Consider the following 27,783-nt stretch of genomic DNA (forward strand, 5'->3'; position numbering starts at 1 on the left):
TCATGCCTGCTTGTTGTGCGATACAATAATGACCCAATCATTCCTCTATATATTTTCTGTTCAACACTTTTTCCTTCTTCATCAAGGTCCAGTTTTGTTGCAGTGGCAATGAGAGTGTCAATGGACTTAGAGTAGTCCATGTTGAACTTCTTTAGTAGTTTCTTGATGTATTTCTGCTGATGTATCATGGTTCCAGTAGGTGTTTTCTTGAGTTGCAGCCCAGGAAGAAGTTCAATTCACCCATCATGCTCATTTCAAACTCATTTCCCATCATTTCAGCAAATTCCTTGCACATTACTTTATTAGTAGCCCCAAAGGTAATGTCATCCACATACACTTGCACAATCAGAATATTCTTTCATTTGCTCCTTATAAATAGAGCGTTGTCCACCTTTCCTCTTACAAAGTTGTTGGTTAAGAGAAATTTTGAGAGTCTTTCATACCAAGCTCTTGGAGCCTGTTTCAGTTCATAAAACAATTTATCTAGCTTGAACACATAGTCAGGAAATTCTTTACTTTCAAATCCAGGAGGTTGCTTCACAAACACTTCCTCCTTCAGATAACCATTCAAGAACGCACTCTTTACATCCATCTGATACAAGGTGAAATCCATGTGTGCAGCAAAGTCTATCAACATTCTTATAGCTTCAATTCTAGCTATAGGTACAAACGTCTCATCATAGTCAATTCCCTCCTCTTGATTGTATCCCTGAACCACCAGTCTGGCCTTGTTCCTTGTGATATTTTCTTATACATCCATCTTGTTTCTGAATACCCATCTGGTACCTATGACAGTTCTGTTCTTGGTTTTTTGTACCAAATGCCAGACCTTGCTTCTTTTAAATTGATTTAGCTCCTCTTGCATGGTTATAATCCAGTATGGATCCTTTAGAGCTTCCTTGATGGTCTTAGGTTCAACTTGTGAGAGAAATGCTGTGAGCGCACATAGATTTCATGGAGAAGACCTGGTTTACACTCCTGCATTTGGATTAGAGATGATGTTCTCAAGAGGATGTGAACTTTGATGTTTCCATCGTCTGATCTGTATACCTAGAGAAGCTTCACCAAAGGGGTGACCCAAAGGAACATGTTCGGCAGGTGTGGCTTCACAAGCCTGGTTAGCAGTCAGAGTAGTTCTCTCTTCTTCTTGTTACTCATGATAACTGTCAATTTCCTTGTGGTCTTCGGATCCATCTTCATATTGAGGTTCAGATTCCTTTGTAACTCTATAACCAGTGAGTCCTATGTCATAATATTCATCTTACAGACCTTTTTCAGCCAAAGATAACATGAATATTTTCTTCTACACACATAGTTCTTTTATTAAAAACTTTATAGGCCTTAATATGTGTAGAGTAACCCAAGAAACTTTCCTCATAACTTCTGTCATCATACTTACCTAGAGTTTCTTTTCCATTATTATGCACAAAATATTTACACCCAAATGCTCTCAGGTGAGTGATGTTGGGTTTTCTTCCTCGAAGTAACTCATAGGGAGTTTTCTGAAGAATGGGTCTGACCATGCATCTGTTCAGTAGGTAACAAGAAGTATTGACTTCCTCAGCCCATAAACTCTTAGGCAGTCCACTAGTAATCAACATGGTCCTCCCCATATCTTCTAGGGATCTGTTCTTTTTTTCTACAACCCTATTTTGTTGTGGAGTTCTAGGTGCAGATAAATTATGGTCAATACCATGTGAGCTATAGAACTCAAGGAACTTGGAATTTTCAAAGTCAGTTCCATGGTCTGTTCTTATACTTAATACATTGCATCCCAGTTTTTGTTGAATCATTTTGACAAATATACAGAAAACTTCAAAGGTTTCATCTTTAGATCCCAAAAATAGAGTCCATGTATACCTGGAGAAGTCATGTACAATCACAAAACATACCTCTTACCTCCTCTGCTCCTCACTCTCATTGGTCCACATAGGTCCATGTGAAGGAGTTCTAGAGGTTTAGAGGTACTGACAACCTTTTTAGATTTAAAAGATGACCTTACATGTTTCCCTCTAACACATGCATCACATACCTTGTCTGAGGAGAACTCAAGTTTTGGTAGACCAAGGACCAAGTCCTTTGCTGCTAACTTGTTGAGTTGAGAAAGACTGGCATGACCCAGTTTTCTATGCCATAGCAGTAGATCATCTTCCACTACACTTAAGCATGTGTTCTCACTCTGGGGAAGTGACATAATCAATCTTGTAAATATTGTTATGTCTCTTACCTTTTAACACAACTTCACTAGTATCAAGCTTAGTGACAATGTAGATTTTGGAATTGAATTTTACTTCATTTCCTTTGTCACACATTTAAGAGATGCTAAGAAGATTATGTTTAAGTCCTACCACATAATACATATCTTCTATAGCATGAGAGAGTGACTTACCAACCTTGCCAATACATGTTATCTGGCCTTTTTACCTATTTCCAAATGATACACTCCATCCTTGTAAGGTTGTCTGTGAGAGGAAGTTTTTCTTTTTTCCAGTCATATGTCCTGAGCATCCACTATCTAGATACTAGTCTTGATTATTCACTCTCACTTTAGCCTGCACCAGAAATCACAAGTTAGTTTTGGGAACACAAACAAGCTTGGGTACCTTTTTATTTGAAAAAGGATGAATCAGATCTCTTCTTGCCCAGAAGGGGAAAGGATTAGAAGTTATTTTCTTATTAACCTTAATCCACTTAGTATGGACATGAGTCTTGGCTTTTATCTCCTCTTATTTCTTCACATTTTAAGCAATACCAAAGGTGTTTCTAAACCGGGCATGAATTAAGGCAGGACTAGTGTCTCTAAAGTGTCCTACCTTTCCACAATGAGTGCATATTTTATTATCAAAAATTCCTACATACTTTGGATCAAACTTGAGAACAGGTTTTCTGTAAGCAATTCCAGATTTGTTAGAGCTATAGTTTTCATTCAGCCAATTCAAGGCATCAGAAGATTTATACCATTTTCTTAGTCTAGAGAGTTCATAATTAGCATTTTCTAGATTTTCTTGCAGGATTTTATTCGTACATTCAGCATCATAAAGATTATCTTTAGCCCATTTTAATTTTTTTTCAAGCTTATCTTGCAGATCATTTATTTTTCCATTACCATGTATATTAGGAGACTTCTCATTCTTAGAAGTAAGTTCAAGAACCTGTTTCTTCAGGTCTTTGACTTGACCCTCTAGATTAGCTTTGTCAGATTCAAGCTCTTTGAGATCAAGTTTGATACATGAAAGATTACTTATCAACTGATCATTTCCAGTAACACATTTTATCTATTTCACTCATCATGGTCACAATTATGACCATTAGTTGTTTTTCAGACATAGCATGAATGTTTTCTTTCAAGTTAGAGATACTTACCTAGTTTGTTTCATCTTCAGTTTTTGAATTACTCATGGCTATCATTCCTATCAGTTCTTCTTATGTTTGGTTTCTTCAATCGCCATCAGTGCCACTTCCATATTTTCATCTCCAAAGTCAGCTTCCAAGGTCCTCCATATATCATGGGCAGAGGTGCAAGAGGACACTTTGTAAAGAATGTTTTTGGACAAGCTTCTGTATAGCAGGTCCTTTGGTTTAGCATCTTTCTAGACTAGATGACGATCTTCATCATCGTATTCCTCTTCTATCTTGTTGCAAAATTTACCTTCACCATCCATTTTGGTCGGGAGAATTGGTCCATGACTAATAATTACCCATAGGTCAAAGTCAGTGGCCTGAAGAAATGTTTCCTTATGTAACTTCCATTCATCACAGTGGTGTCCATCAAACAAAGGAGGTCTTCCAATGTGCATTCCAAGCTGTATTGGAGGCTCTGTCTCCACAGCCTGGTGTTCATCAATTACAACATAGAGAATTATAGCCTCATACTCATTTTCTTCCTCTTTATCACTTCCATTGTCCTCATATGCTACCAAGAAAGCCTGCTTCATTGCTTCAGTGAATCCTTTACCTAGTATTTTTCCTTTGTTGGAACCTTTTTCTCTCATCTTCTCCCATTTCACCTTTCAGCTCGTTCTTTCATCCATTAAATTTCCTACATTGGGCAGTCTTTGACCATGTGATCTAGCTTGCTACACTTGTAGCACCTATATAATTAACTTTGTCGATCTGCTTAGGCTTACCACTGGTCTCTCTCTTAGATGTATTTTTGGAGTTCTTCATGAACTTCTTGAACTTGGCAAACATTGCTAGGTCAGGATCATCATTGTCAGATTCATCTTCCTCAGACGCTTTAAGAACCAAGTTCTTATGCCTCTTTGGTTCTTCCTTGCGCAGTTCTATCTTTCTGATTTCATGAGTCTTTAAGTTTCCTACCAATTCATCAAGTGAGATTTTGTCCAGCTCCTTGGCTTCCCATATTGCTGTGACTTTTGATTCCCATGAAGTTGGAAGGATCCTTAGAACTATGCTGACCAACTCTTCTGAGGTAAACACCTTTCCGAGTGATTTCAGTTCATTAGTTATTATGGTAAACCTAGTCATCATCTCCTGGATGGGCTCAGACTCCTTCATGGAGAAGAACTCACAGTTTCTCATAAGTAGTTCTATCCTTGATCTCTTTACTTGGTTTGTTCCTTCATGAGCATTTTGGAGTGCATCCCATATCTGCTTCGTATTAGAGCACACAGAAATTCTGTTGTACTCATCAGGACCAAGTCCATAGATAAAGATTTTCTTAGCCTTTGCATTCTTCTCCATCATTCTGAAATCTACTACCACAAATGCAGAATGGTCCTTAGTGTCACGACACCAATTTCCCTCCGTAGGATGTCGTGACGGCACCTAGTCTCTAAGACTAGGTAAGCCTAACACTTACTGAATTAATAGCAAAATTCAACCATCAACTGTTAAATATGAAAAAGAAATCTCTATACGAAACATACAATCCCAAAAACTGGTAGTACAAGTCATAAGCTCTATTGAGTTTGCTAGAAAATCTCTAAATACAACTGTTCTTGAAGAGAAATAAATAGTACAAGAGGAGGTTTTAGAAGGTGACTCCGAGGCCTGCGAACGTGACGACAGGTTTACCTTGAGTCTCCACTGCAATGCTTGACCAGCTAGCTAATAATCAACAACATCCTAGGCACCTGGATCTTAACAAAAAATGTACAGAAGCGGAGCATGAGTACACCACAACGGTACCCAGTAAGTATCAAGACTAACCTCGGTGGAATAGTGACGAGGAACAATCAAGACACCCACTGGACTAAACAATCTGAACAAGTATAAATATAGAACTAACAGGGTACAATATCAATATAAAAATAGGCATGATGACAATAATAGTACAATTTTTGTAATAGGAACTAAAAGCAATTGTTCACAACGAGACACAACAGGTAATAACATTGTAGAGTAAGCTGAACACAGTTCAAATTCGGTGAAACCAAATAAAGGAAAACAAGTGACAACTCAATAGGAACAACCGCTTTCACACCAGGTTTAATCAAGAATTTTCACGAGGTACCAAACCTCAAAATCACAAATCACGGGTCCCAATTCGTGAACCCTAATCACTTGGCATCTTGTGCCCACATTACAATTCATAACAGCACGAACGACTCACGTGCCAAGGGAGTGACAGTGACTCATGACTGCACGGACCACTCACGTGCCAACAATCTCTCACACATAAGGTAAGTACACGGGAGTACATGTAAATGGTCAAAACATCAGGATTCATCTTTTTAGACTTATATGGGTGATTTATTTATGTGTATGCTTGTGCAAGTGTTCTACCATAATTCAAGTCAACAAGTAAGAGTAGAGACAATGAATGGCATATAAGGAACAATCATCACAAAATGTACAGTGTAATAAAGGCAGTAATGAAATTGAAACAACGAATAGTATAATAAGATTTGCTACACAGAACTAAACAAATAGTGAAACACGGAAAAAGACAATTAATAGTATGCTAAGGAAATAACGATCAAAGATAAGTACAAAAGAATGGAAAAATGTCAACAAGAGTCACTACCGAACAAATTGCACCTCAAGTGCCAAAAATCACAATTTTCTAGAGAAACCAAACAATAACAGAATTTCACAATAAGGAGCTCACGGCTCAATCATAACGTACAACAGCAGCAGCAACAACAACAACAACAATAACAACAACAACAACAACAACAACAACAACAACAACAATAATAATATGCGAATACGGCAAGTAAATCATCTCAAAGACATCAGAACACTAAGAAACGGAAGAACGGGATCACAAAGAAAGACACAATAAGGAATAATGATCTCAACAAGAATACCTCAACAAGGGAGAGATAATGTGCAACAATGATTCCACAAAAGTACAAGTCGACGAAAAGAGAGATAACATGAATCAATGACCCCAAATAAGAATACGTTAATAATGGAAGGGATAACAAACTTCAATTGAGGCTAAGCAATTACAGAAGAGATAATAGTAATTTCAATTAAGGTTAAGCAAATTACGGAAGAGATAATAGTAATTTTAATTAAGGTTAAGCAAATTACAGAGGAGATACTAATAACTTCAATTAAGGTTAAACAATTATGGAAGAGATAATAATAACTTAAATTAAGGCACGTAAGAGTTTAATCGGCAATAAGGGTAGAACATGAAGCAATTAATTCCAAATAAGACATGTAAGGGTGAATTTAGTAAATAAGGGATTTAATTATGACAAAACAACTTCATATCTAATGAACATAAGAACCTAAGAGCCCTAAACGGTCAAATTTCCACAAATAACCCTAAACACGTACTCATCACTTCGCGTACACGGCCTTCACATGACACAATTAGCACAAATAACTCAAATCCTAAGGGGTAGTTCCCCCACACAAAGTCAGGCAAGATACTTACCTCAAAGAAGCTAGATCGATACTCTAAAATAACCTTCTCGAGTGAAACAACCTTCGGACGGCTCAAATCTGGCCAAAATAACTTCAAATCATAAATAAAACTCATAGGAAATAATTACGGATAATAAAGCTTCGATTTTTAATTAAAACTAAAAAGTCAACCCCAAAGGTCAACCCTCAGGCTTGCATCCCGGCACCCGATAAAATTCACAAAACCCAAAAATCATTCCGGTACGAGTTCAACCATATCAAAATTATCAATTTTCGACATCAATTCGTCCTTCAAATTATCATTTTATATTTTTGAAAGTTTTTCTCAAAATCCTCATTTTTTTCCAACTCAAACCACTAATTAAATGATAAAAATAAAGATGAAATCATGAAATACGATAGAGTTTGGATAAAGAACACTTACCCCAATCGAACACGTGAAGAACCCCTCAAAAATTGCCCAAATCCGAAGTCTATAACTCAAAATATGAAAAAAGAAATGGCCAAACCCTCGACTTGTATGATTCTGCCCAGGTCTTCCGCATTTGCGGACAATAATGTGCGCCCTCGAGCTCGCTTTTGCGAGTTATGACTCGCATTTGCAGTTTCAACCAGCCAAACCAGTAGTTGCACCTGCGCAAGAAAATGTCGTACCTGCGACATCGCAGACGCGACCAAATGACCACAGAAGGGGTTTGCCTCGTAGAAATGAGCTCTCCTTTCGCAGCAGCGATTGCGCATCTGTGCCAAAATTCTATGCAGAAGTGAAGCACCTAGGCACACTCCATCTCGCAGAAGCGACCAACAACGACGCAGAAGCGACCATGCACATGCGCTCCAAAAATGCGCAGGTGCGACGCACCAGAACTAGACCTGCCCAGCATGCTCCTTAAGTCCAAAATTCGATCTGTTAACCATCTGGAATCCACCCGAGACCCCCGGGACCTCAACCAAATATACCAGTACATCTTAAAACATGATACAAGCTTAATCAAGGTGTCAAATCACATCAAACAAGGTCGAAATTATGAATCGCACCTCGAATAGAACTTATGAATTTCCAAATCTTTCAACTTTCAAAACTCGTGCCGAAACATATCAAATCAATCCAGAATGATGTCAAATTTTGCATGCAAGTCTCAAATGACATAACTGAGCTAATACAACACTTGGAATTGTAATCCGAGTGCGATATCAACAAATTTAAATCTCTTAACCTTCCAAAACTTTAACTTTCTAATTTTTTGCCAAAATGCTTCAAATTATCCTACGTACCCCCAAACTCAAATCCACATGCACGCCTAAGTCCAAAATCACTTTACGAAGCTATTAGGATCATCAAAATATCATTTCGGAGTCACCTACACCAAGGTCAAATTCCGGTCAACTCTTATCGCTTACGCTTCTAAAACAAGAATCCTTCTTCTAAATTGACCCCGAATCATCCGAAAACCGAACTTGACCACACACGCAAGTCATAACATATAATACGAAGCTGCTCAATGCCTTAAGTTGGAAAACGGGACACAAATTCTCAAAACAACCGACGGGGTCGTTATACTTAGGAACTATTTTATTTTGTGCATTTTGTTTAGTAGGATTTGATGAACCTTGGTTCACTATGGTCCATAGTTTATAGACTTCAGCTGTCAGGAAGTCTTCCATTCTTGCTTTCCACCAACTGTAATATTTTTTATTGAACAGGGGTGGTGTGGAAGTTGATTGTCCTTCATTAATTTCGGGTGGAGCACTCATCTCGTTTTCAAGATATCTCTAGGTATTAGCCGTGTGTGTGAGAGAACCTACTCTGATACCAATTGTTAATCTGAGTACCTGTATGATTTACTAAAGAACTTAGTTCTTTATCGGTTCCTTAAACTTGAAGTAAAGTAAGCAGTAAAGTATATACATTGATTTTTACGTGAAAAATCACCCGACTCAAAAGGTGAAAAAATCACGACCTACTACGTAGGATTTTCAACTCCACTAAGAACAATGATACAAAATATATCAATTACAAGACTATAATTCAATACTCTCTAGTACTCCTACTGCGACTATTTGATTTATAGGTTACTCTAACTTGTAAAACAAACACTCACTCCAACTCAATAATTATTTGTGACACTTGATTACAACTCAATTTTCTAAAATACATTCACTAGATTGAATTAAGAAGAATATAATACTGATACTCCACTAGAGTGAACACCATGTAATTCTTCAGTTGATGTGTAAAGGATGAATTCAGAAGTCCAAAATAAATAGTATTTAAATGCCTTAGAAATCTTTTAGGAGTCCTATGCATAGTTAGCTTTTCGTTTGATAGGACTCCTACTGTTCCAAGGGCTCCACCAGTTTTGGGACTCTTGTCTCTCACTAATTTGTTCGTTTCTTCTTGGCAACAACCCTTATCACATGTAACAGTCTTCTTCTTCCAAACTCGGACCTGGGTAACTTTGAGATAAAGTTATTGTCTTGCACAGACACACAATCATCAACCAGAGGAGTTGGTCCTTTACCCTGAAGAATTGGTTCTTAGAACAATTAAGCAGCTATGTTGAGGACTTGGTTCTTTGAATCATTGCATTTAAACAAACTTTGTTAATCATCAAAATCTCAATACTCAATACAACAACCTCTTGACTTATGCATTCAATAATTCCTTGAATTATATAAGCTCTTATCCCCAATTCATCAAATCTGCTATAGCCATGCATATATCTAAGATGAGTAAATTTCACTTGAATATGGTCTTTGTAGTAGCAATTATCGACAAATGACCAAAAGCATAAGAAAATTATAAAACTATTAAAAATCAAATGACATTTTATGCTCAACCTTTTCGTAATCATAATCCTCCACAGAAATTCATTTACGCTTTAAAACGACAAATAACTGGCATGGTTTTTCGTAATTAGCTTTCATCCATGCAGAGATCTCTTCACTTTTGAGAATAGTCCTCGCAAAAGCTTCATCTGTGATTTTACTTTCAAAGTGACTGATAAAAACTCCTTCCAAAACAGCCCTTAGGTTTGTCATTAAATTCTTTGCATCAGCCTCATCCACAAGCTTTGATTGGGAATATGTCAAATCTATTCTCTCGATGCTAAAACAACCATTTTTCTCCACTACTTTAGTCATGTCTTCAGGAGAGGGAAAATACACTGGCACATTGAATGCGTCAACTAGAGATTCATCTAGCATTCCCTGTATATATGTCAAAAAGAAAGACAACTTAATTCCAATATACGGCTAAACTAACTACTCCCCCATCCTATTTTATGTTATAGTGTTTGATGTGATACCACTAAGGAAGAATTTAGACACATAAATTAAATATGCGTAAAATACTAAAATTGCCCTACTACCAATAATTGAATTAGTGACGGCAAGAGTTTCACATATTCATTCACGTTTCTCTCTCATCATAAAAAAGTGAATTTTTATATGAAATAAGTCCCGAAAAGTTATGTCAATTATTAAATCTAGCTAAAACGGGATTAAATAAATTACATAGTTTTCAAATAAAGTAATTTGACTCTTTGAGACATAAAAAGGCAAATGTGTCAACATAAAATGGAATGGCGAGAGTATTAAAATAGATCTTCACGAAACCATAGAGTACATAATATACCTCATTGACCATATCAGTAAGACTTGATCCGAAAAATTTGAGGAGGCGATAGACTGAAAATGGTGAAACCAGAACCATTATTCCTCCAGGAACAATCTCCTCAGCTCTTGAATTCAAGAACACTTCCATATCCTTGTCGAACTGAGCAACATAAGCATTAACTACCGCAATATTTGAGGCATCTACATAGTGAATCAATCCCTTATTCCACGCAGGGGATTTCTCATCTAATAACTCTTCTGGCAACTTAGATAACCAATGGATAGCACAAGATGAATGTGCGAAATGGATCGATCCTGAGGGAAATAACCTGCCGTGGAAAGACCCTGGAACTCCTGATGCAAAATAAGACCTATCGGCAGGTAGTGATCGAAAGAGGGTATTGAAATCATTGGTGATATGATCGTTGAAGAATACTTGGAATTCAGGAACATTAATAGTGGAATCTGTACTGAATTGATTATGGTACTTGTCCTTTACAGCTTCTACAATATGTTGCATAGCTGAGAAAGTGTTCGGTCCAACTGAACATCCCAAGTCTACAATACGAAATGTGTTTATTGAAGCTGATAACAGGCTTTTGATGTCAAGCTTTTCAGCAATTGCATCTCTTACCATCTCTTTAGCACCATCTAACACTTCTTTCTGCAGTTGAAAAACACACATAAGTTTGATTAAGAATTTGCAGTTTTATCATGCATAGTAATTCACCAACATCTAATATCTAAAATTCATGTGAGCAAATTGTTATGTACAGTTTTTGTTGGTAAATATATATTCGAATTACAAGAATCTATATTAAACACTAGGAGCAGTATTAGACACCACTGACAACTTTTAAATAGAACTAATTAATTAATTACAGGTTTTCAACTCAAAGGTTATTCGAGCCCTTCAAGTAAATCTCATTAGATATAAAGAAAACTGCCTAGCTTTCCTTAACAACAGAAGTATATATATATATATAGTAAAATTGATCAGACAGTTGTCTATCAGTGAAAAAGAATACGTTCACATGCATGACGAAATATTCTTATTAGTTACAAAGCTATATATGTTTTAAACACTGATTCCAGATATTTTTCGTTCCATGTTTCTCGGAACATTAAGCTAAGATTGGAAATGGTGCTTGAAATACCTGCAATTGGGAGTTTCTGGAGTAGCTGTAGGCACCATCACCAGCATTCATTGGGAAATATCTTTGCATTTTGTCTAAAGCTTGATACTTATTCTTCTTCATGATCGATCAACTATCCTTTTTCTCTCCCACAGTTGTTCCTCATATATAGCCTTCTTCCTAGTGCCTAGCTATAAATGTGGATAGAGTGAGTGGGACACAGATTCCGTTTTTGCAAGGCAACAACTCTAAGATGACTGGTGCATGCCTATTTATAAATGAGCTAGCTGTGCATGTTTTCGTAACATATTTTATTAATTCAATGCTAAATTAATTGGGGGGAGGGTATTTTGGTTGGAAGGCTGTAATTGGCCATGTGTTATAAAGCAAAGAAATTAATCATCAATATGACAATAATAATATTCTAAAGCAACAGTACCCTACATCCAGATTCCAGTGGCAATTGCACAACATTATCCTACATTCACTGGCAATATAATACCCCAACCACAAACAAAGCAGGGCACACATATCAAGTTATAATTAAATGTCTCGATCTTTTTATTTGCATTTGTCATGTTCAGGCCCAAGTTGCATGATCCTACAACGGTTTTTATTTATCCTGGTTTGGCCGTGGACTGTATTTTTCTCTTACAGAAGGTTTATCCAATGGGAACCGAACTAATTAAGAGAATAGACGCTAACGACTCCTCACTATGTGCTGATCCCAGCAGTATTACTGCTCCATGTATCTTTTTTGGAAAAATCTTTTGGATGCTTCCTTTAATCTAACTCATGTGTTCATGTCACTATATATGTTTCTTCAAAATATACTAGGAAGACAATGATGAAGAAAACCCAAATAATTTACACGTCTAACAATGATTTATTCCCAAGAACTTGGACAGTTACGTTCTTAAGTCAGCACTATGACTTTCTCATGTCCAGCCCATGTTGGCACCACTAACTGAGTCCAAAGGGTCCATTAGTAATTTATTATTATATTTGGATGGGTATATAAAAGACTTGTACTCCTATCAAGATTGGGTATTATCATAGTTTGAGTGGGTATATACATATACTATATAATAACATGAATAGATATACAGTAAGCTGATCACAAATTAAAATAAATAGTACTAAGATCTTTTGTACTTGGGAATGCAGATGCTTACATGTTTTCCTCATTGAGCAACTTTGTTGAATTGTTCTTTTTTAAATCGATGAGCACAAGGGTTTTCTATTGTTATTGAAATCTAACCCATCGTACATTCTCAAAATTCAAGAGACGGATAATATGATCCATTAGTTCTATTTCATATGATATTATTTTCGTATTAGTTCATGAATTTGAAAATAATTTAATTTTGAAAGTCTCGTTTTACCTTTTAATGGCATACTTTTATAGTTATAATAATGTTGTAGCATGCTTAAGAGTACAAACTCCAAAACATTTTCCGTCTTCTCTCAAACTTTGTTTCCGGTGAAACTGTGATTGTGTCACATAACGCGAAATGGATGTAGTACTGTAATAACCTTCACTTTCACTTTTTTCCCCACCACATCTAGTGCACTTCAATACCACTCAAATGTTTAACACAAGAAAATAAAATTAATAAAAAATATTAAAATAAATGAGAATTCAAATATATGCAAAACAGAAAATCCGATCCTAACCTTTAATTATTTCAGGATTTCTCCAGCTTGCATTTCTTAAGCAACAATAAAAGAATCACTTTACAGTGCCCCTTTTGGGTGCAAATAATAAATAGATGAATAAATAATTCTCCCACTAAACTGAAGCTGGATATTTTACCTATAAAACTTATAGACAAAGCACAAAGTTAAGAAGATATATTCAACAAGGAGAATTTAACACGCAGGCAAATTTTCCCTCTTTCCAAGTCCAATTTAGCCCCAGTGACTAACCAATGCCCTGGACTATCCAATGGCCCTCTACATAACTGTGTTGTATCCACAAATTTCAGTAGCTTTTGGGTTTGCAAAGGCCCCGGTGGCCCCGTCGGATACACGCCGGAATCCACCACCACTAGCGGCGTCTTCTCCTTCTCAGATAAACCGGGCGTACTAATAGCTGACAAAAAACTACCTGACTTTGTACAACTTTCTAAGGCACATTGCATCCATTGAGATTGCACAATGCAAGAGTTGGAAACCTTGGAATATAAAAGTCTAAGGTGTAATATGCTCTTGGTTTCGTGTTTTTTAACGTGGAGTTGAGCTCCTGTGACAATGAAGCTCAAGTCTTCCCCTGAGGATATCCATTTAGGATCGTACTTTACAGGGGCTGTGCATACGTGTGAGAATTTTTTCCATTGAATGGCTTCAAAGTATCGATCATCGTCGGGTACATCTTCGGATCCGCGCCATGTTAGTGGTTCATCTATCTTGTCTTGAAGGAGTACTGGAGTGTTTAGCAAGTGTTGAAGATGTATGGCCAGCCTGAAACAATACCATCTTGATTCACATATCGTACAAGCAGCGAGCAAACCAAGATTGTACGAATAAATTTTCCTTTTCATTCAATCCTGTTTTGTTATTAACTTACAATATCAAAACTAAAATATAATACAGTGTTCATTGTTTGGCTTTCTCGCAATGTCCCTTATCAGTTGCCTCCCCTTTTACTTTGTTACTCCCTCCATCCCATATTAGATAATTAGTCGCACAAGCTTTATTGGTTCTTCATTTTAGAAAAGGTAGTTTACTAGATTCAAAATAAATTATTTATACATATTAAGTGAATTAATACAAGATCTATACAAAAATTACTGAGTTCTGTCGTAACATGCACTACTGTAACTCCGTCCATAATTAGTCGAGCTTAAAATATTTATTTCGCTTGTATTTTATATTAATCTGTAAGAACAAGGAAGTTTAAAAGTGATGGTTGAAAAGTTAGTTTTATAGAGAAAATATCATATCAAAGTTAAAAATGTAAATAGTTAAATTAATTTGAACTATAAATTTATATGGAAGTATGTAGGGAAATTTAGCCAGCTATATTATAATAGAGTGTTATGTACCACTTTTATTTAGGTTCGTACTTAATTACATTCTATATCCATATTTACCATTTATGTACAAAACTATTAATTAGAAGAAAATAGAAGATTCCTTCAATTTAGCAATTCATTCTCTCCTTCGCCAACCCCTTCTTAAAAATTTGAATTTCATCTATTTTTCAAAAGATTTCACATCTCATTCTCTCTCCCACTTACTTATCACCCAAAATTGGTACTCTCTCACAGTGCAGATGAAAATGGCAAAAATTTTGTCTCTAAAATTGCAGTTGTTCTCCATTGACATCCATTAAAAAACTTCAAAACTTTGAATTTAATATTCAAAATTTACGAATTTGTGATTTGTTTGGACCGGATTTTCTTGCAAATGATGGGGAATATATCTTGTAGTTTATATATCAATTTTGGGAGAAATTATTTAAGTTTAATTTATAGTTGGTTTTTAAATAAAATTTCAGATTGAAACTCGAAGATAACGAAGTTGCATATCATAAATTTATCACAATTGTATCAAAATTGTGGCCCCGTTTGTCCATAATTATTTTTCCTTTTTTGCAAAAATAAATTTCAAAAATGTGTTATCCATGAAATTTTACACGTTTTTAAAAATGACTCGAAAATGAGTTTTTCAAAATTTTCAGAAAAACTTTTTTCCTCACTCACAAAACTGCATATTTTTCAAGTGAAATGCATGTCCAAACATAATTTCAAATTCCAAATACTATTTTTCAACTAAACTCTAAATACTACTTTTTCAAAAATTACAATTTTTATGTCCAAATGCCTATTGTATGTTACTTGTATCTGATACATCAATACCTAAAATACTACCTGATACAATACTAATACAATTATAATATAATATTATATCAAATTTTAAGTTTATAGTTGTGATTGAAACTTGAAGAAGATGAAGATCACAATTGTATCACAATATTTCATAAATATATCTCAATTATATCACAATGTATGATAATTGTATTAGTATTGTATCGGGTATTGTTTTAAGTATTAATGTATTAGGTACAAGTTAGATACAATCGTGATATAAGTATGATACATTTATGATATAATTATGTTTTAAGTATTGATATATCAGATACAATTATCATACAATTCTTGTAACTTTTTCGAGTTTCAATTTGAACTTTCACCTAAAACCAACTCTATACTTGATCATTCTCCCTCAAAATTGAAATATAAACTTCAAAGTATATTCTCAATCACTTGCAAGATCACTCAATCCAAACAAATTACAAACTCGTAAAACTCGAATATCGAATTCAAAACTTCAAAGCTTTTTAATTTAATATTTAGCAGCCATATTAATTTGTATTAATCAACTACTTATTTTCTTATTAATCAAATGTAGAGTAAACCTTATGTGTGTTAATGATTACCAAACATTATGTGTAGTTTTGACCGTAAGAAGTGGGGACCAACATTAAGTGAAAAGCTACGTGAATCGGCAGACAAATTTGCATAAAAGAAGAGGGAGAGATGAGAGGAGCGAAAAAGGAAAATATATAACTGAATCCCTTAATTTAAGATGAGAATCTTTTAAGAGATATTGTATATAAAATATTTAAAAAGTTAAAATATTTATTGAAAACTGAAAAACTTTGAGAAAAATGATAAATAAATCTTTATTATAGCATATAGAGCAAGAATGTAATTAGTGCAACGGATACCAAACATTTTTACTGAAGGAATATTACTTATCTAAAAGGAGTATGATCTCGAGCAATCAAAAGAAAGCATTACCTGTCACACTTCACCCCTTCAAGATAAAGTCGCATACCAGTTACCGGTGTTTTTCCAACAATTACCTGATAATAAATAGTGTATGTTCATAAATCATAAACAAACTTTTTAAGGGATTGTGGAGTTAACATGAATGTTGAACAAGGTAAATTTAAATTTATGAAAAAGAAAACAGATAATATAACATAATTTCTCTATATTACTTTGTGCAGAATGAAGTTCCAACTATTAAACTGCAAATTCAGTCTAAATTCGATGAAAGATAAGTAACTCTTTTCCTTTTTCACTTTTTGGTAGAACCATGGGAAAATGACACGCTCTCAAAGTAAATAGCCGAAAAATATATATGTTTTGTATATATATACACTCTATATATTATATATAAATTTTATATACTTTTTTGGCTAACAAATATAAATAATTTCTTGCGCGGGCTAAAAGTGAAAAAATCCCAGAGCGATCGAATTTACCTGAGTTGGGTTTACGTAAAGCTTGGGGCCCATCAAATTGAAATGAAGGGCTGGAGGTCGAATGGACCTATTTGTAGTTGGGCCTAAAGGAAGATCATTATGAATAGGGGCCCACATCTTGTGCGCTTGAAAATCCAGAAAATACTGCAAATCTGCTATAGGTGGCTTGTCTGCACATCAATACATTAATTTAATATATTATATACATTAGATTATTCAAAAACAAAAATCTACTATCTGACATATGTAGTTCAACTAACACATTATCCTCTATTTCATGTTTGAATTATTGTAACATCCTTGGCTAAAGTAGAGATAAAGACCTTTAATTCAATTTGGCATTTATTCAAAAAGAATATTTTATTTCTATCACCAATCAAATGGAAAAAAAATAATTTAAAATGAGGAAGTTAGCTAAAAAGAAAAAGACTTGATGAAACATTTTTCGGAAACATAAACTACCTTTCGTGTAATTAAATAAAAATGGAGATTAATTAATTGATTAATATTAAAGAGAGAAAATTATTATTGACTTACATCGAAGATAAAGGTTGATAGCATGTGATAAGAAACCCTTGCCAGGAAGACCTTTGAGAAGGGAAGTAATGGGAATGAAGTTGAAGCCAATTGCATCTGGGTTTGAAGCTACTGTTAGAAGCCATTCACTGTGTGTGTTTGCTGTTAAATCTCCACCTCTTTTTGAACATATCACTGTTACTCCCTGCAAATATTATTTTCAGAAACTGGTAGTACGTATTATTTTCCCGCTTCTTATGCATGCTTCAGTTTCCTTGAACTTGTGTATGATTGTCAACCATATATATATATTTCTTGATTTTTCCAGCTAGAATGTAGATTAAATTAAGCAGTCACGTCTCGTCCAAAACCTTGTCATATACATGAGTGATTAATATATAAAGTTTGACTAGTTCTTTTCCAGTGAAATTTTTTCAATCCTTGAAGATACATGCACATAATCAAGTTAGAGAGATATTTTGATTTTAAGACAAAGTCGGCAGCAGAAAATGACTTCATCCTAATTATCTTTAGTAGTTTCCAAGAATCTAATGGTTAATATTGACTTGGAAACCTTTAGAGTTTTGATAGTTTGCAAATTATTGGTAAGTTAATAAATTCAAAGAAAGCTCCCAGGTTTTTTATATTAGAATCTTCTAATGTCAAAGTTACTCTATTAGCTGAAGAATTTGGACATATGATCTGTGTATGATACAAATCAAAGCAAGAAAATTGACCTATCAATTCATGAAAACTCAAATAAAAAATCAGGTTCATCCAGACCTTTCTTTAGGTTTTAAGGTCAAATTATTTGGTAATTATTAAATTACTACTATGAAATTTTGGTGTAATTATGAATTAGTTTTAAAAAAAATGAAGAGAAAAGTTTCTTTAAGTTTTGGAATGGAGACATCTGACTCATAACGTTCTGATTTTTAACCCCTCCCACCTGCTTCTCTTTCCCCACACCCGTGGCTTTCCCCTTTTTTGGAATCAAGTTCCTTGTTAACTGCCACCAATCTTGATCTCTTTTCATTTGTTTTGAATATTATCAAACTTAGTCTAACCTTCGTAAATTACACTAAAGCAAACAACCTCTAAGTACTCTATAAAAGCGAGCATCACACGTTCACTTTGTTTTAAAAATCTAATATTGGAAAATCGATATCTTCACTTAAATATCTTTCAATATAGATTGAAATAATACCTATAGGTATATAATTTATGTTACTTAAAAGTAAAAGTACCTCCTGGAAGTTACTAGATATGGATATCTCCTTCAATTTTTTATTTGAGGGAATATTTTATTCATGGGAAAATTTAGGTGCATTTTTCATTATAAAATGGATAAGCTGATTGAAAATTAACAATTATCAACATACATCTTTTGTGGTAGCTGATGGGAAGTCGCTGAAGATATTGGGTTGTGGATCAAAAACATTGAACGCCTCCAGAGCCTGCAATTCAGAAACAAAAAAGAAAAAAAAAAAAAAATGTTCAGTTCAATTGAGTTTTTTTATATATATGATATCTGAAAAAGTTCTTAACTCAGGAAGTATCTCCATTATTATGTCTTGGCATTAATTCGAGCTTACTCAGAATGTTTAAACTAACTATATTTGATGAATAGACTAGTCAGGTTAAATGAACTAGTACAAAATTTAGACTTATGTTAGGAGGAAAAATTTCTCATACGATTTTTGCAATCAATTCAAAGAACTCTTTTCCAGAAAAAGGAGATTAATTTGAAAAAAAGAATAGAAGGATTATTAGAAAGAAGAAACCTTGTGCTTTTGTTCTCGTGTTTTGCATTGGTGAGGAGAGAAGTTACAAATGCCAGTGAATAACTGATCACCAAGTTCATCCAATTGGTTCTTGAGTTGTGATGGTTCCATGTTGGAAAATTTGTGTTGCCTAACTAGGACCACATCTTGTCCTCCTATACTCAACCCCACAATTATGTGGGTACCATATTTCTCTATGAACCTGTCACAAATCACAAGTAATTAATAAAAATTATATATCAATTATATTAAATACGAATAGGGGGTGACAAAATGGTTAAAAGAAAATAATTAATTACTCATATTATCTACTAAAAAATGGGTTGGATAATGAACTTTTTAAAAACAGATCAAATATGGAAAAGAACTATATTATCCATTTAAAAAATGGATAACTAATGGGTTTAACTTTTACATGTGTAAAGCCTCAAATTGTGGGTTCCTCAAGTTTGGGAGACTAGCTAGTAGTAATTCTCCCAAAAGTGATCATATTCAAAAACTCATCTTATCCGCCGGTTAACGTGTTGTTTATCTGTATTAAATATAGGCCAACTCCTCATTTTCTTTCTTAAGGTTTTATATTTATTGACCACTAGGGCACCTAAGAGTATGGCTTAATAGTCAATAAAGTGGGTTGAGAATTATGAGGTTTCAGATTCATATCTTGCGGACAGAATTAGCTTAGCTGGTAGCTATTCAAGTTTTAGGTACCTTGTAGAACTAACTGAAGTGTGCATAAGCACTTAGAACTATGGTTATATAAAAAACGGAAAAGGGCCAAAAATGCCCTTCAACTATTTGAAATAGCTCAAAAATGCCCTCCGTTTGTTTTTGGTATCAAAAATATCCTTACCGTCTATGTTTTGAACCACAAATACCCTTAAACCGTTAGTCTTGCCATTAAAGGTGACATGACATTCCAACTAGGTTAAATTTGCTTACATGGCCATCAACCTAAGCAATCCAGCATGGCAAAATTATTTTTCCGAAAAGTATTTTTAAAATATAAAATCAACACTTATTCCGAAAAAAGTAAAAAAATTCCGAAAAAATTATTTATTTCGAAATTTTTTATTAAAATACAAAATCAACATTTATTCCGAAAAAAATAAAAAAAAATTCCGGAAAAATAACCCCCAAATATTTAATTCGAGGTTGCCTAAACAAGTTCGACGTGCAATAAATCCTCAACTTAAGCATTTAAAATAGTAGAACATAAATCCTCTATCTCACTCATCATAACTAAATAATTTATTTTGTATATTATATATAATATTTTAATAAATAAATAAGTTTTCCGAAATATTTTTACTTTTTTCGGAATGTGTTGATTTTGTATTTTAATAAAAACTTCCGAAATAAATAAGTTTTTCGAAATATTTTTACTTTTTTCAGAATAAGTGTTGATTTTGTATTTTAATAAAAATTCCGAAAAAATAATTTTTTCGAAAAAATAATTTCGCTATGCTGGATTGCTTAGGTGGATGATCATGTAAGCAAATCTAACACAGTTGGACTGTCATGTCACATTCAATGGAAAGACTAACGGTTTAAGGGCATTTGTGGTCCAAAACATAGACGGCAAGGATATTTTTCGTATAAAAAACAAACGGAAGGCATTTTTGAGCTATTTCAAATAGTTCAAGGACATTTTTGGCCCTTTATAAAAAAAGAATAAGGTCGAAATCACGAAAAGATCGTTACTTTAACTAAGTTTGTATCAGCATCTTTCCATTTATAGTATACCTTATCTTCTTAAATTTTAATGAATTTAATATAGTTTTTGGTTTGATTGCACGAATTTTAATTAGACTTGTTCTCCCCATTGCCAAGTTTTCTTCTTCAAGTTTTTATATTTGTGAAATGATAATTATAGTATAAAAGTAATCATTTTTGTTGAAGATTAAGCTCTAAACCACGAAATAGTGTTATTTTAAGTAGATCTGCATCGTCATCTTTCTATTTTATAGTATGCTTGATCTTCTTAATTTGTGCAATGTTTTTAAAGTAATTTAAGGTTTGAATTAACGTACTTTAATTAGACATTTTCATGTCTTGTTATGTTAAATACTAGAAAAAACTACCCAAAAAAATCTTAAAGGTCAAAGGCATAGTTTCCTTTTTGTATATATAACCCAAAAAAAAAAATCAAAAATAGAATTTGTTGATTTTCTGGCACAACCATAAAATATTAAACGCATTAGCGACCAAAATTTTCCTTTTCTCCAAATTAAGTGTAAATTTCATGGGTGATCATTAAACGTTGTATTCATTACGCAAAAATTGTTTTTTTTTTTTTTTGTTATGTAAAAATCATTCAATTTTTTATTCATTATCCAAAAATCACTTTTCTTTCTTTTGTTACACAAAAATTATTAGGGGATATCATTCAATTTTATGTTTATTACCCAAAAGTCACTTAATATTCATACATTTAATTTCATGGGCTGAATGACCACCCATGAAATTAATTAGGGGGCTCTTTTGGTGTTTGAAAACTTCTAGGCATTCTAATGTGGAACAGTCTCAGCCACCAGATCTTCGGGTGTAGATTAATCCGGTGGAACAATTCTACTCTAAGCTAATTTTGGCCAAAACAGGGGAAAAGAATACTATCTCTATTCTAATTTATACGACATATTTTTCTTATTGAGAATTAATTTGACTTATTTTTAAAATTAAATTAAATTTATTCAATTTAATATTTTAAAATTAAAAGTTAAACATTAAAAAATTACAAAAAAAATATAAATTGTAGTTATTCTCACGTCAATATGATTAAAAAATTTATTTCAAAATATTGGTCAAGTTTCACATATTTTAAATTTCAAAAAACGAAATATGTCACAAAAGAGATGATGCCAATTATGAACAGTGTAATTTTCAAAAAGAAAAAAGAAAAAGAGAGTAATTGATTCTGACTTCCAGTGTTCTCTTATTGAATTTAATCAGTTGATCAGGTCAACATCACCCCCATTTGCACGCCATTAATTCCAAGGTCAATTACCTATAAATTTGTTTATTGTTTCCTTTTCCTAACGAAACATTTGCTTTCTAGTCCATAAAACATCGATATATTCTGATTTTGACCCATGTAGTATCTGGTTAAGCACATTAACCTTCAATTGATTGAAATTATGTACTTTTGAAATTTAATGAATTACTAACTGTAAAATGATTTATTTAGTCACGTATTATGCTAAATTTATGTTTTTGAGAGTAATATAACTCTAAATACTAGTATATATAATAGATTTCCTGTGTAAAAATATGGAGTACATTTGAATTAAAAGGTGAAAAATGAAAAGAAATGAGATGATATTAAAGTTACCTTGCAAGAGCAACAGGATCCCAAGTGGAAGGAACAGCATTTATAACTTCATCAACCAAAAGAAGAGGACTTCTATCAATATGAACATCAAACAATATAATGAAGTAACCATCAAGCCCCAAGTAGTTTGTATTTGCTGCATCAGTTGCCCATGAACCACTCTGAAACCCAAACATTGAATTAAACAATCCTGATGGTATTTTCCCAGCCACTGAACTTTTTCTGTTCATAAATTCAGACATCTGTTTGCCCAAAAAAACAAAGTCAAACATTTGATAATTAACTTAAAGAAGATGATGAGGAAGAATTAAGAGGTTGATCTTGCCTGATTAAAACTAAGAATATCAGACTGAAATCGAACTCGATCGCCTTTATCACATTTAATATCAACAGGGATACTATTAAAAGCTCCAAAACCAGGTACCATGATCTCCTTTGTGACAGTTTCATTGAGCAACACAAGTCTTTCATCTCCTTTACAATATTTTAGTCGAAAATCGCAGGTCAAATCGAAGCCTTTTCCGAGGCTGTTGATAGCCTTCTCTACAATACTATTATTGTTCATTTCCTTGAGCCTGCTCTATATATGTTGCTACTAATTTGAAGATGATCTTTGAAGGGAGGGTTTGGGTTAATTGAAAAGGAATAGAGGGAAGAAGAAGAGCGAAGGTGTGTGAATGCCAAATGGGAATCAGTTTTATACAGAGATAAGTTTGAATGGAAGAAATTAAAATGAGGATATGACTTTTAAGAATGGGGAAACTTCATTCTCTTTCTTGTTTATATTTACTGGAATTTCCCGAGCTTTTAAACTTTCTGTTATTGTAAGTAAAGCGTGTAAGATAGTCTGTTCAGCTATATATATATATAGTCGTAACTAAAATTTAACACAGAACGCGCTTGTACTCACTGCCCGTGCACCCATTGCAAAAAAATAGGAGTGCCAAACACGGAGCTGAGCTATATTTGGATGAGTTAAACCGGGTTAAAGTAGTAACCCGCCTATTATCTGCTTGAGTCAAGATGAACGGGTCAATTTAAAATGAACAATAGAACATTATTTATTCAACGGAAAAGGGTCAGAACTGTCGTTGAGTATTAGAATTGGTACAAAAATATACTCCGTCCGCCTATTTGAATAAAAATGCCCTTATCGTTATTTTTTTGACTCAACATTACCCTTATTACTAATAGAAAATTTTGAAAAAAATAAATAAATTTAATTAATATCCAGGTGTTATCGTCTCATTGGCCTAACGTAAATCCTAAATCAAATTATAATTAAACCCACCCGTAACCCGCCCGATTATTGACCCGCCATAATTTTTAAACATAGCTCTTTCTTTCTTTCTCTCTCTCACCTATGCCTCTTCGCCATTTCGTTTTAGTGAGTATTTTGTTACGAGTGTATGTGTACGACTATTCATGAGGCAAATTCAAGATTGAGTTCTCTATTAGAATAATTTTTATGGAAGATGGAAGAAATTGTCATGTTCTTCTTAATGCAAAAAGTTTAGATTCTTTTAATTTGTTGATGTAATGGGTATTCTTTATTGTATAATTTTTTTTATTTGAAATTTCTTAAGGTTTTCTTCACTATTTTTTGTCATTCCTTTATGAAAATTTAAGGATTGTTTTTGATATTTTACTGTTTATGTAATGTGTATTTCTATTTTCAATTTATTTCGCTATTTGTTCTATTAATTAATATGTAAGCTTTTCTGCTATGGGGAATTGGTATTGTGCAATTTCATACATATTGGGTTCATATGATGTTTAAATAATAGTTGCCACTTTTTTACTAGAGAGAAAGAGAGTTATGTTTTAAAATCGGAGCGGGTCAATATTCGGACGGATTACGGGTGAGTTTAATTATATTTTGGTTGAAATTTAAGTTATGCCAATAGAACAGTGACACGTGGATATTAATTAAAAAAAATTTTCCCAGAAATTTCTGTTAGTAATAAGGCTAATGTTGAGCTAAAAAATAACGGTAGGGACATTTTTATTCAAATAGGTGAACGAAGGACATTTTTGTACCAATTCTAATACTTCAGGATAGTTTTGGCCATTTTCCATTTATTCAACTATCGGTGGTGGAGCCGATATTTGAAGTTAAGGGGAGCACCATTTCTTTAGTCATTTGTTACAAATTTGATGTACAAAATTTAGTTTTAATTTTAGGTTCTACATAAACAATATAATGATTTGAACAAATCTAAACTCAAATTTGTACAAAATGAACTCAAACCCAACGCGAGTATCATCAAAGTTTATCATCCAACTATATTTGATGGATTTAATATTTATATACTGGCAATGTTATATTTTATACGATCAAATCATATAATAGGTAATCAATTTTAGTACTCATAATAAGTGAAATTTAACTACCAAAAATAAAGCAAGTAACAGAAGGTTAAAATTGAAAAATCATTTATACATAGTGGATATAAGTTAAATCCGTATTTATTATTTTTCTTGAGAAACTCAAGCAGGATATTTCAGTTATTTATGCAGCATGTACAAAAGTTTTGCAGAGAACATCTGCCCAATGTTTTAAAAGGCGTTTTCGGGACAAGCCTTGTGGTGAGGCACCAAAAACCCTCCGGGGCGATGGTGTAGGACGAAAGTTTTAAGAGGCGTACGCCCAACAATTCGAAGCATACGCCCAGGCGTTTGAGGCGAGTTTTTTGAGTGAGGCGTAAGCCCCAGAGATTTTTTCAAATTAAAACAAAATTTGTTGAATAAGTCCTTCATATAATACCCAAAAATTCAAAATTGAGCTTGGTAATTACTCAAAAGTTTTAAAAAGATACTGAAATGTAGTAAATTTAAAAGTTAAGACCTTTTTTATTGATTAAAGCCTCAATTCATGGTCTTTCCCAATTCTTTATCTTATCCGCTAGTCTGTTAATATCTCCCAAAAGTAACGAATATTCAATTTATTTTTACAAATACAAAGAAAACTCAATTCTCCTTCGTAGCAGCAAGTTAAAAGTTCAAAGTTCAAATTGAAGGTTAGTTATCCTTTTTGTTCCTTCATGTAGAAAACTTTATTCTTTTCGATTCAAGTTTCTTGAGCTTTTAAGTAGCGTATAATAGATTGTTTTCACTAGTTTTTTGGGGATGAAGCGCGCGCGCGCGTACACGCACACACACACACACACACATATATATATATATATATATATATATATATATATATATATATATATATATATATATATATATAGTTTTCTTCATTTTTTATACAATTTTAAATGTTTATAAATATTTACTGTAATTATATTAGTTTATAAAATATTAAAAATTAAATACTTATGGGGCTTATGACCCGTGTCTCGAGGCTTACGCTCCACTGAGGCATATGTAAAACGTCTCGCCGTACGCCCACGCCTTTTAAAACACAACATCTAACTTGAACCAGGTTCATGTGTTCATACATAAGATTGTAGCAATGGCTTTTCCTTTTGGTATCTTTTCCAGTTTTACTTTTCTTTTTATAGTGCACTAATTTCTACTAAACGAAAAGTCCCAATAAAGACTAGAAAAATTAACCTAGAATATGATGGGCGTCAAAGGCTGAATTACAGGTCTAATAAATATTATCCCTTCGTAAACTAATCAAAAGGATCTTTCTAATAATCCGAAATAATTGTCATGTTCACACTTGGACATTGTGGTCTATCACTGATATACGTATTTTGACTTTACCTACGTTGGAATTTAATAGATTCAATAAGTTCTTGCCAATAACCAAGCAAGTACAAGATAAGTAGATAACTGACTAAAAGAAACCCAAATCAATTTTAGAAAATTAAAAAATGAAACGTTAAGAACTTTGAAAAGGTCCATGCGCTAAAGTGAACCGTCACTAATCAACGTAGACAAACATGAAGACTTTTAGCAATTTTCTAAAGTCAGTTATAAATTAACGTATGGCATTTAGAAATAGAATAAATGAAGAAAAAACTGAAATTAATTGTACAAAATTAATTTTTTACCAAGATGTACTTTTTTCTTTTGCTACGAGTTTGCTTATACTTTTCTTACCTTACGACCCGTTATTTTGTCCATAAAAAAAAATTCCTTTTTTCGTTTTTTTTTAATCAAAAAACGTGTTTGTCCATGAAAATTCGTAAGTTTTTATAGATTTTTCAAAAATGAGTTTTTCAAAAACAAAAAAACTGGTTTGACCACTTTTTCAAGTTTTCCGGAGAAGAGTTGTTTTCCCACTCACAAACCTGTAACATTTTTTAAGTAAAAATACATGTCCAAACATAATTTTAAATTTTAAATATTATTTTTTAATTTAATTCTAAATATTACTTTTTATTGAAAATCTAATTTTTTATGTCCAAACGCCTAATGGCATTGTAGTCTAAGAATAAGCAAATAGCCAATTGCCACCATTAAGCCGCTCTTCGCTGCCAATTAGCTTGCTATAGAAACTGGAGAGCAGCCAATTTCTGTTGGAATATGTGGGTGATTTTATTAATTTATGCTTTTATTGAAATGTTTTCTAGTATTTTCTCCATTTTTAGGTATTCTGTTTTAAAGTCACGTTGATAAAAGAGACACATAAACATATACATGGTGTGTTTTTAGGCAATAGTAGCTCAACAGGTGTGTATGGGAGGAAAAATAGACCCGCCACGTGGACTAATAATGTGCTGACAAGTAGCATGAGAGTTAAAGCAATAAAAACGAATGAAGGTTAAGAGAATCATGGGTAAAAAATATCAATGGAATTGTTTACAAAGATACCGCATTTGACAACCGGAAAAGAAGAGATAAGTGCGGGATACATAATTAAAGGCTACAAGGAAGGAAGACTCATTAATAGCCACGGATATAGAAAGAAATCGATATAATCCCTGATTGTGCACGATTGACTATTATTATCATAACCGTTACAAATTACTCAAGTAATGGGCAATCAATGTAATAAATATAAGTAATGGGCGAGAATTAAGCAGTTACATATTGTACCCTTATATATAAACCCCCTCCCCCTACCATATTTTATACGATCATCAAGGATTTCACGAAATTATACTACTATCAATTACTTACATTTTTACTTTCTGCTATTTGAAGATCTTATTCTGAAAGGAAGCTGCGATTATCAATAAAATTCTTTTTTCCTTATTCTCTCAATATTGCTTTTTCATTATTTGATATTCAACTATATTAGAAAAAGTGAACTAAAATTGATTATTAGAAATCTGAATTATCTTTTTATTTGCTTTGACCACAAAATTTATTTTT

General features: G+C 33.3%; 2 protein-coding genes across 4 annotated transcripts; both read right to left on the reverse strand.

Moving 5' to 3' along the window:
- Positions 1–9,342: 9,342 nt before the first annotated feature.
- On the reverse strand, positions 9,343–11,762 carry LOC104099951 (loganic acid O-methyltransferase-like). Of its 3 annotated transcripts, none has more exons than XM_070188526.1 (4): positions 11,622–11,762; positions 10,484–11,128; positions 9,674–10,056; positions 9,343–9,511 (listed from the first exon to the last, which is right to left on the reverse strand). In XM_070188526.1, the coding sequence occupies exons 1-3, from the start codon at positions 11,721–11,723 to the stop codon at positions 9,718–9,720; spliced, it is 1,086 nt and encodes a 361-aa protein (XP_070044627.1). In that variant the 5' UTR covers positions 11,724–11,762; the 3' UTR covers positions 9,343–9,511; positions 9,674–9,717. The 3 variants fall into 3 exon arrangements, with proteins under 3 accessions (XP_070044627.1, XP_018627545.1, XP_009605383.1); XM_018772029.3 differs by lacking the exon at positions 9,343–9,511 and adding an exon at positions 9,512–9,549 and having other exon boundaries at positions 9,688–10,056; XM_009607088.4 differs by lacking the exon at positions 9,343–9,511 and having other exon boundaries at positions 9,568–10,056.
- A 1,487-nt stretch (positions 11,763–13,249) lies between these two features.
- On the reverse strand, positions 13,250–23,216 carry LOC104099950 (MACPF domain-containing protein At1g14780). The gene is made up of 8 exons (XM_009607087.4): positions 22,835–23,216; positions 22,510–22,751; positions 19,179–19,380; positions 18,777–18,851; positions 17,416–17,599; positions 16,879–17,048; positions 16,409–16,473; positions 13,250–14,063 (listed from the first exon to the last, which is right to left on the reverse strand). Exons 1-8 carry the CDS (start codon positions 23,072–23,074, stop codon positions 13,445–13,447), a joined length of 1,797 nt encoding a protein of 598 aa, XP_009605382.1. The 5' UTR covers positions 23,075–23,216; the 3' UTR covers positions 13,250–13,444.
- Between the last annotated feature and the right edge of the window lie 4,567 nt (positions 23,217–27,783).

The sequence above is a fragment of the Nicotiana tomentosiformis genome, chromosome 11 (genome assembly GCF_000390325.3).
Source record: "Nicotiana tomentosiformis chromosome 11, ASM39032v3, whole genome shotgun sequence".
Taxonomy (NCBI): domain Eukaryota; kingdom Viridiplantae; phylum Streptophyta; class Magnoliopsida; order Solanales; family Solanaceae; genus Nicotiana; species Nicotiana tomentosiformis.

Excerpts from the sequence above, each read along its gene's own strand:
- LOC104099951 (XM_070188526.1), bottom strand. The coding sequence starts at position 11,723 with ATGAAGAAGAATAAGTATCAAGCTTTAGACAAAATGCAAAGATATTTC. Across the intron at positions 11,129-11,621 it reads CCAGAAACTCCCAATTGCAG|AAAGAAGTGTTAGATGGTGC; the intron begins GTATTTCAAGCA and ends TTTCAACTGCAG. Across the intron at positions 10,057-10,483 it reads TTACTGATATGGTCAATGAG|GGAATGCTAGATGAATCTCT; the intron begins GTATATTATGTA and ends ACATATATACAG.
- LOC104099950 (XM_009607087.4), bottom strand. The coding sequence starts at position 23,074 with ATGAACAATAATAGTATTGTAGAGAAGGCTATCAACAGCCTCGGAAAA. Across the intron at positions 22,752-22,834 it reads ATATTCTTAGTTTTAATCAG|ATGTCTGAATTTATGAACAG; the intron begins GCAAGATCAACC and ends TTGGGCAAACAG. Across the intron at positions 16,474-16,878 it reads TTTACGTAAACCCAACTCAG|GTAATTGTTGGAAAAACACC; the intron begins GTAAATTCGATC and ends ATTTATTATCAG.